The 10,164-nt window shown below is 35.5% G+C and overlaps 2 protein-coding genes across 2 annotated transcripts; both read left to right on the top strand.

Moving 5' to 3' along the window:
- Window positions 1-267: 267 nt before the first annotated feature.
- On the top strand, window positions 268-4,109 carry LOC141437217 (ABC transporter B family member 3-like; the record flags this gene model as incomplete). The annotated part of the gene is given in 3 exon segments (XM_074100472.1): window positions 268-322; window positions 3,615-3,893; window positions 3,984-4,109. Coding segments are annotated over 3 exon segments (460 nt in total), but the record flags the coding sequence as incomplete, so codon positions are not given.
- A 3,067-nt stretch (window positions 4,110-7,176) lies between these two features.
- LOC141437218 (ATP-dependent translocase ABCB1-like) lies at window positions 7,177-9,692 on the top strand. The gene is made up of 4 exons (XM_074100473.1): window positions 7,177-7,395; window positions 8,234-8,359; window positions 9,194-9,468; window positions 9,560-9,692. The coding sequence occupies exons 1-4, from the start codon at window positions 7,186-7,188 to the stop codon at window positions 9,690-9,692; spliced, it is 744 nt and encodes a 247-aa protein (XP_073956574.1). The 5' UTR covers window positions 7,177-7,185.
- Window positions 9,693-10,164: the final 472 nt, after the last annotated feature.

Here is a 10,164-nt window from a genome sequence, read left to right on the forward strand (position 1 = left end):
CAATGAAAAACACGAAAAAAGGATCGCAGAAAGTAAATGTATGTTAATTGTTACCTCAAATTTAACGCGAGCGAAGCCGGCGGCAAAAGCTAGTTTAATATAATTTGAATGTCAAGCCAAAAAGGAACAGCTGCTTTAAACGTTTCTAAAAATGCTTGTGCAATGTCTATAATGCGGACCATGCACAAGCATCTCAATCCTTGTTCTTACATATTATTATATTATGTATTATGTAAAAAAAAACACTCAGAATGAATTTATTTGCAGTGTATCTGAAGCTGAAATCAGAGATGAAGTACCGAGCATATCTTTCTTCACATTGGTAAGTTACCTGCCTAGTATAAACATAAACACGGACAAATGGCATAAAACGTTAGAATTTAGATTAGTTCGTTTCATAAAGAGAGCAACTAGGGCACATGCAGATGAAAAGGAACACGAATACGAAAGAAAGAAAGAAAGAAAAGTTTATTTTGGCTCAAAAATGTACCACCTAAAACTAAGACTAGAACTAGCACTAAAACTATGTTACTAGGTGACACAGCAGGATACAAAAAGGGTCTCCACTCAGCATGTGTTGCCGCACATTATGTGCAGTAACGCTGTTTTCTGTGGAGCCAAACCCGAAACAAAATGAATTACACTATCTTCTATTTCTTCGTGAAACAAACATCCTTAGGTCGAGCTGTGGTTGTAGTTGATGAGATATACCTAGAAGCAAAACAAAAGTATAAACAAAAATTTACAAAAATTAAAACTATCACCACAGATCGCGCTTGATAAATATTTATCTACGTTACGTTGATTGAATGGTTCTATTAATTCGCATAAACTAATTGCCCTAACTGACATTGGAATAACGTTATTTCGCATAACTGAATACGCATAATGTAAATGCGCATAATGTGGATTGGCATAACGGTAAGTTGGCATAAATTTAATTAGCATGACATTAGTTTTCATAAGTATAGCGATAAGGTCGCCTATTGCTTTCTTGTAATTTTCTCTCCGTGGGCCTGTTTTCGCTTAGGTACTAACAGCCTTATTCATAAAAAGTTAGAGCCTCCTTGAAGGCTCCTTGAAGGCCCGATGCTAAAAAACATGATTCATAAACGTCTGTTAGCGCTAATCAGTCGATCAAGGCTCTGCTAAAGTTAGAGGACCGTAGACCCTCCTTTATCTCTCTGCTAAGTCACAAAATGGCCGCCACAAGTTTGAACAGCTGACTTTGACTAGAGCAAAAACCATAGGTACCGAAGATATTTATAGTGAAGGCAGGGCTACGCAGATTAAAAAAAAAACAGGAAAATTTATTTTCAGGAATTTGTATTTAAAAATCCTCTAAATTAGCAACAATAAATTAACAATAAATATGAAAAAAATAAGGATGATTAACATAATTATGGCTTTTTGCACAACATAAACATGCGAATCGGAAATGGCGGGAAAACAAACATCTCGCTTTTTATTTTTTTTTTCCTGGTAATTTGCTGTCACTGCTGTCAATTTTTTTTTTAATTATCGATTAGGCCATTTTTTGTCTTTGATTTGTCAAGGTGGCCAACATAACGCGTCTAATCCGTCTATCAGCAGCTCAACAACTAGCAGACTGCTAGCAAGCGTTTATGAATCATACTTCTTGACAACCGTCTAACAAGCTTAATCAGTCTGCTAAGTAACAGACCGGTCAAACCTCAATTAAGGATTTTTTATGAATAAGGCTGTAAATATTTATTATGGTATCAATTATTATAAACATAAAATGATTATTATAATGAAATTGTAAATTTTATTTGGCAAAGAATATATAAATAAAGTGTTTACATGAATTGAAAAATGTTACAAAAATAAATAAATAAATTATAATTGGTTTTGTTTGTTACCTGTCTTTAGTTTTAAGTAAATATTGTACACTCGAAATCATCTATGTAACACGGCTAAACAATAAAGTTTATTCTATTCTATTCTATTCTATTTACTTAAAGTAAAATGATTATTATGATTGGTTTTTTGGAGTCTTTTTGTATTTTTTACTTCAACTCCAAATTTGTTACTTTTACGGGTATCCCGTGAAAACCATATCGAAAATACAAACTGAGACATGGAGGGAGGCATAGAAAAAACAGAAAAAGAGACCAGCGCTGAGAATCGAACCCAGGTCCTCAGCAATCCGTGCTGCGTGTTATAACCCCTACACCACCGCTGGACAGGAGTCTAGATACAAATTTCTCCTATGCACAACAGGTAAACTTCAGGTTGCTTCTTTCTACTACGCTACTTAAGCAGCTCTCTCTCAAGGCGGGAGCGAAGCGTAGCGTAGCTTCCGCCTTAGCCTTCTGTACCCTTAGTGTAAGTTTTCGGTTACAAAAACGTCTCGATCGCGTTTGCGTTAAAATCTCAATTTGTATGGAAACACGAACAGCGCCTCTAGCGGAACGTTTGCGATGTTCGTGTTTCCATACAAATTGAGTATTTTGTAACCGAAAACTTACACTAAGGGTACTGAACCTAACTTAACTGAGTCGGTTTTACACTGAACAAGCTAATTCACTTGCTTGATAAAATTATGCGTACCTATTCATTTTATAACAATTTAAGTTATAGTTAATAGTGTTATGCATATTTCAATTATGCGGATTCATTATTATGCTAAATAAGTGTTATGCTTCTTTATAATTATGCAAGTTCGCTGTTATGCACAATTATGTTATGCGAATTCACATTAGGACAATTAATGTTATGCGAAATAAGGGGCACCCTTATTTAACAAGATTTAACACATCATCTTAATTAGTTCGACTATTAGCACTCAAAGTCAAGGACAATATCTCTAAATTAAAAAGAGACTATTCTGTAAAAATATGACCGCGAACCCATCCATGTAGCATGTAGAGATGAAGTAGACAGATTAAGCTACAGAGAAACCCCCTCACTGACGCCTTCATCAGATCATCGTCAAGTTTACCATTTTCTAGTCTGCATTATACTGATACCACAGTACAAAAACCGGCCAAGAGCGTGTCGGACACGCCCAAAATAGGGTTCCGTAGCCATTATGAAAAAATTAAGTAATGTTTTTCTAAGGATTTCGTATTGATTTTTCGTATGGTAGTAGCTAATACTATTTGCAATTTAAGTATATGATTTTTTTCATAGGTGTACCTTTAAAAAAACTTGTTGGAAAGAGCTGTCAAAAAATAAATTGTCATTTTTATTTTTTATTTTTCACGTATAAAATATTAATAAAATTGTAGGGTATACTCCGACAAAAACTACGTAGCTGTGATTTTGTTTCAATGCTTTCGCTGCTATGGATTAGGAGAAAAACGAGTTTGATTTTTTTTTTGAGAAAATACATTTTAGACATTATCTCTATGACAGTTCAAGATAGAGGGCTGAAAGTTGGAGTGATTACTAGTAATGAGGCGACAAACAATTGACATTTACCAATTCTACTATTCCTCACAGGGGCCACATTTCCTTCCTTAGCCTGCTAAACCCTTTTTTTCATAGCCCGAACCGGAGTGAGTCGACGCACACAATACATAGTGACATAAGCAAATTTGAACATACTTTTTTACGTCAAACTTTAAAATAAAATAAAATGTTTACAGTACAGATTTGCTACCACGAAAGACAAAGTGTTCATCTTCCTGGCGCTGATATGCTCGGTACTGGCTGGAACAACTACTCCGTTCAACACTTTGCTTTTTGCGTCGTTATTGCAAAGTATGGTAGACTACGGTATTTCCGTAATATTGGAAATGCCAGATGACGACGCCTTTTTAATAGCAATTAGAGACTTTGCTATATACAATTGCATATTGGGAGTCGCTCTTGTAGTTTTATCCTACCTTGCAACGGTTTTAATGAACATATCGGCTTTTAATCAGGTAACTACTGGTTTTCAGACACTTTTATTCATTTGTAAAATTTCACTTTTAACTAATTAAATGTTAATTCAAAAGTAATTTCATGTTCAGGTGTTCAGAATAAGGCAAGAATATTTGAAATCGGCATTGAATCAAGACTTTGAATATTTTGATATGCATCAAACAGGGGATTTTGCTGCAAAATGTCAAGTGAGTACTATGGAGGGGACCAAATAAAAGTATTTTTATATAAATCTTTTTGCCAGTATTTAAGTAAGTAACTATGTTTTACAGTGATGTAGTGAAAGTCGAAGATGGTATTGGAGAGAAATTAGCCACCTTTATATTTTACCAATCGGCGTTCGTCAGTTCTGTTACCATGGCTCTAATTAAAGGATGGAAGCTAGCTTTGCTTTGTTTAATATCGTTCCCCGTAACTTTGGCTCTCGTCGGAATTGCTGGATTGGTAAGCGAAATCAACTTTTCTACAACGGATACAATAAGAAGCCACACACTGCTTACTTAGTGATAGATTAAACGATACAACTGGTTTTTTGTTGTCTGTTTGTCTGTTTTCTATAAGAATAAATAATTACAGCCAAATATTTACAGGTAGCTTCCAGATTATCCAAAAAAGAAGCTAAAGCGTCTGGTAAAGCAGGATCCGTTACGGAAGAAGTTATCAGTGCAATACGCACTGTTTATGCATTTAGTGGACACAAAAAAAATAGATAGATATAAAGTGCATTTAAAGGACGCGAGAATAATAAATATTAAGAAAGGTAAATATATACAAAAAGCATTAGTGATCTAAGATAAAACCTAAATGCATAAATTGAAGCCCTGTCATCTAATGGGAAATACCGCTTTTTTAAAGGATTATTCAACGGAATAGCGATGGGAACTCTTTTCTTCTGCATTTTTTGTGCATATGCCCTATCGTTTTGGTTTGGTTATCAACTCCTTTCGGATCCAAATGAAAACTATGACGTGGAAACTATGATTGCCGTAAGTTTTAACTACCTATTTCAGATATAATTGTGGTGATAGACAAACAGAGTAAGCCAGACAGACAGGCTAGACGAACAGCGAAACTATATAAAGATTTTGTCTGTTTAAAAGATGTTTCGATAATGGGCCATTTCATAAAAGTTGTACACAACCGAAAAATCAATGGGTTCGAATCAATCTCGCTGTAAATTAATTTAAATAATTTTACGGATGCCCTGATATATAAATTTAAACAAAACGTAATTTATATCTTTAAACAGTTATTTGGAATGGGTTAAAAAAATATTTTCCAAAGTAGGAGAGATGCAAGCGCTCCATTCCGTGACCAACTTGTCACAGTGATAAAAATAAAATAATAGGATTACAATTTTCTAATTAATTTATAAACATTGGTGAAAGAGTAAATTACTGATTTACACATTCTTAGTTGGACATCGAATGTACACATTTTTTTTCTAGAGATACTTATACTTCCATTACGTTACTCTTAGGATAAAATTAATCAAACTTTTCTCCACAAACAATTATTTAACACGTTTATCTAATGAGATCAATTATTATGTAAATAACAAAACCAACAGCATTTTATCAAATAATCAAAAAGTAGCTTAATTAACAAATTATATTATATTTTTGCATATAAAAATGATTTTTGTGTGGGACAGTCACGGAAAGAAATATATTGGTAACGGAATAAATTCTAAAGTCTCTTTCACAACAATGACACAAACCTTACTAAAATGTATTGTATTTAAGAACATTTTACTTGGAAAGTTTTCATAAAATTAAGCGGCGTACTAATATCAGCAAAATTATTATAATTACGTCCATAATTTTTAAAAATATAAAAAATCTAAAATCCATGGCCACGTTGATGGTGCTAGCGAATTAATTACTTTACCCTGGTGTTGCAGATGTTTATGGGCGGTGGTGATCTCTTACCATCAGGAGACCCATTTGCTCGTTTGCCATCCAGTCAAATAAATAAAAATAATAAAATAAAGTCTTGTCAAGAAGCAATCCACGTCTGCGTAAATAATCATTTAGGGGTCCTAAAACCACGTTTTTACTTCATTCGTGGCTATTAAATTAAAAAACTAGCACAAAAATGATACCTAATTTTTTTCAGCTAATTATTAAAACCACCATTTTGTATGCCGCTTTATACTCCTTTTCCGTTACTTTTTTCGTTCCACTTCTACGAAACTGGCGTTTGGGTTTCAGAATGGAAGTAACGGAGCACTACTTGTGGTTGGTTTTAATTAAATATTAAATTAAATAAACTTTAAACCAAGTTCAAGAGCGAAAATTTGCTTTTTGAATACATAATTGATACACTAATAAATATATACAAATGATTTATTATAAGTTTACCAGAAATTTGTTTCGATTGTGGAATCACAAAATGTTACCGCAGCGAAACGCAGTGCAACGATGAGTCCTTGTCGGCAATTGGCCAACGGAACAAGGCGGTTATTTAAATTTTTTAGCTTAGTGTAGCCAGATTGAATAATATGCCAACAAATAGTGGAAATAATATTTACAGTTTATTCCCAAATAGCGGTTTCGGAGTGGAGAATTCCACAAAGTTCAATTTACGTCTCAGAATAATTTATTAATTTAAAATACTTGTAATGGTTTTAAATGGAAAATGTTCAAAGAATATCATTAAATATATATCAAACTATGAATAGTTGCCCATCGTTGATTTTTAGGAACGCCATTTTCGAAAAAACTGCCTTAGTTTTGTAGAGCAATCGACGTGGGACAGGGAATTTTAGTACTTTTTTTAACAAAAAATATTTTTTATAAATTTTCTATTATACTTGATAGAAAAAAGAAATACTAAGTTGTAGAAAACTAAATGTTGATTTAGGAACAATATTTTTTACTAACTTAGGTTCCCCTTATACGTGAAAAATAATGTTAAAAGTATGGGACAACCCAAAAACGCTGTGTACAACTTTTATGAAATGGCCCTAATATGCCTATCCTCTTAACTTTGATTTGAATTTCGTAAGCATTCAAGGTAGGTACTTACTTTTTTTTCGAGCGCATGTATTTATTACTGCGATCGTCATTTTCAATTTTCAATCCCATCAGAGGTGAAATTATGTATTCAAGTTTTCATTTTGTAAGTCGAAAGTCTTAAAAAGCTTTTAGCAGATTAATTTTATGATGGAATGACTTAAATGTGTTACTTTGTGTTAAAAATAAAGTTGTGTTAAATACTTGTGATGTATACATATCATTTAATAATATTGTGTTTTCATTTCCGATTTTTTAGGTATTCTTTGGTGTCATGATGGGTTCAGCCAATTTTGGTATATCATCAACTTTGATGGAAGTGTTTGGAGTAGCTAAAGGTGCGGGCGCGCAAATTTTCCACGTTATTGACAATGTGCCCACAATCAACCCACTTCTAAACCGCGGCGTCACGCCGACTTCCGCAGAAGGCAACATTGAGTTGAAAAACATCATCTTCCACTATCCTTCTAGACCTGACGTGCCGGTAAGTGTGCCTCTAATGTGTCGGAAGTAAAAAGACGATAATATAACGTTACGTCATTATCACATTTTGTTTTTTATACCCCTAATGCATTCAGCAATATTCAATGAAAAGTGTTTATTTCATGATTTAAGGCAAATAAAACTGGTGAATTCTCATGTGATTTTTTGACGGTTCATTTTATAAATGGATTAAGAATAACACTATACCGGGTGTGGCCTGTAATACCAGTAAAGAATTAAAACGTACATCGACATACACGAGGACGTCAGACTGAACAACATTAGTTCGGCGACTTTTAAAAATAATGGAGTCTTTGAATTTTCCCTTTTTCATACAAATTAAATACTGCTATCAATGTACGCCATCCTAGAACACAACTGACGTCGCCTGTCACGGTACAAATATCAAGCATTTTGCTTTACATTGCTTCTTCGAATAAACTTAAAAGTGCAATAAAAATTATAAAACTAATTATTTATAAAAGTCGCTGAACTAATGTTTTTCAGTATGACGAGTATGATCTATGTTTTAATTATTTGCTCGTATTACAGGCCACACCCGATATAGTCTTTGTTTCTACATGATCGTGCGATTGAAAATACTTATTGTGTAATTATAATTAAATTCTCTACCTTATGCTTTGCCCGTAATAATGTTAATGTTAATAAATGAACACTTAGATACTTAATCCACTGATTTGTGTATGCATTATCTGTGCATTGGTTAGTCATCAACAAGCATTATTATTATTCCAAATCGACGTAAATCTATTAGCGACTTTGCGACGCAATCAAATTTTGTTCATAGTGGTCATAACTACGTATACATAATTCTGCAGGTGCTCAAAGGTGTTAACCTCACCGTGAAGAGAGGGCAATCAGTGGCGCTCGTTGGACATTCCGGATGCGGCAAGTCTACCATCATACAGCTTATATCCAGATACTATGACGTCATCGATGGCAGTGTGAGTTTCGTGAACTATTTTAGTATATTTATCAGTGATTGTAGGCAATAAAATAATTTCAATCAGTTATTGCCTTGAAATTCACCGTGATAAGGACTGTTTTTGAAATGAAAATTGAGATCGCACCTTGTAAACAACATCTCGTTAGTCTTAAATTGTTGACTATAAACGGGATATATTACTGCGTTAGTCTGCTTGCTTATGTTGTCATAAAATTTTTCACTATCCGCCTTATGCAGTGGCCGCAAGACTACTTATCGAACGGATTCGATCAACGAAAGTCGTCAGTACCACTACCATGAGTTTTCAGTGACCGTACTCGATAGCGACGGCGTAAATTATTTGTAGAGGCGCTGTACGATTCTCCATACAAATAATTTACGCCGTCGCTATCGAGTACGGTCACTGTAAACTCATGGTAGTGGTACTGTTCACCAGCCAGTTGTTTTTAAAGTGTTTTTTTTATATCTCTCTGTTTTCCCCGTATGCGCGGTGGCCAAATGAGTACAGCGGCATTCCACCACTATCTTCGAATCATGAAGACGCATCGAAAACGCGAAGTCTACAATATGGCGTATTAGGCGCTATACGCAGCTAACTCGCTGCGACATCATTGCGCGCTCGCGGCGATCTAGCTGCGCGCTCGCGGCGAAATCGTTACGCGCTCGCTGCGAACTCGCTACGCGCTCGTCTCGCTTTCAACTCGCCCGCAAATCGCTAGTGTGATAAGGCTCTTACAAAAGGCCAGGAAAGGACTCTGTTAAAGATTATCTTTTTAATTTCGCTTTAGCTCCAGTTATCTGAATATAGTGGATATATTTTCGGGTGTAATAGGTGCGAGTGGACGGTCACGACGTGCGCGAGCTGTCGGTGCGCTGGCTGCGCGCGCAGGTGGGGCTGGTGGGGCAGGAGCCGGTGCTGTTCAACACCAGCGTGCGCGAGAACATCCGCTACGGCCGCGAGGACGCCTCCGACGCCGACATCGAGGCGGCCGCGCGACAAGCCAACGCGCACCAATTCATTCTCAAACTTCCTAAGGTTCGACAATTTATTTTTCTCTTACGATCTTCTATGAACATCAAAAATAATCCGCTGCAGCATACACTTAGGTGCACAATGTAAAACAATGTCTTCGTACTAAGCGTTGTCTCTCTTCTCTTCTAAATCGCTTCTCTTGAACAAGTAAATCGTCTGTTGAAGATCAGTAGCGAACCTTCAGAACGATTTGAGAGGCATGGGGAAACCTCCATACTATTTTCCCAAAAAATTCTACATGATCATGAAGCTCTCTAAAAGGATCTTAAGCAATGACATCACACATGAGCCAGAATAAGAGCTTGTCCAGATGGCACAATTTACGCGCGAGACTCGCGGGATTCGAATCGTGTCATCGTGAGATGCTAAAGGCTCATACATTCCGTCCACTTGTACCTTCTTGTACCTTGTATCGAACCATCTGTATCGTATTCGTGACCCACTGTAGAACCTTTTCCTAGAAAAAGTCATAGTGACATCGCATTGCTTGACACGGGAATTTATTAAGATTGATTTTTTGGAACCTTTTTGTATTTTTTATTTCAATTCCAAATTTTTTGTTACTTTTACGGGTATCCTGTGAAACCATATCGAAAAAGTAGCATAGTAGAAATAAGCAACCTGAGATATGTATGCATAGGAAAAATTCGTGACTAGATTCCTGTCCAGCAGTGGTGTAGGGGTTATAAGCACGCAGCATGGATTGCTAAGGATCTGGGTTCGATTCCCAGCGCTGGTCTTATTTTTCTGGTTTTTCTATGCATCTATAT

This window comes from Choristoneura fumiferana, chromosome 17 (genome assembly GCF_025370935.1).
Source record: "Choristoneura fumiferana chromosome 17, NRCan_CFum_1, whole genome shotgun sequence".
NCBI classification, from domain to species: domain Eukaryota; kingdom Metazoa; phylum Arthropoda; class Insecta; order Lepidoptera; family Tortricidae; genus Choristoneura; species Choristoneura fumiferana.

Excerpts from the sequence above, each read along its gene's own strand:
- LOC141437218 (XM_074100473.1), top strand. The coding sequence starts at position 7,186 with ATGATGGGTTCAGCCAATTTTGGTATATCATCAACTTTGATGGAAGTG. Across the intron at positions 8,360-9,193 it reads ATGACGTCATCGATGGCAGT|GTGCGAGTGGACGGTCACGA; the intron begins GTGAGTTTCGTG and ends CGGGTGTAATAG. Across the intron at positions 9,469-9,559 it reads CCGCTGCAGCATACACTTAG|ATCAGTAGCGAACCTTCAGA; the intron begins GTGCACAATGTA and ends CGTCTGTTGAAG.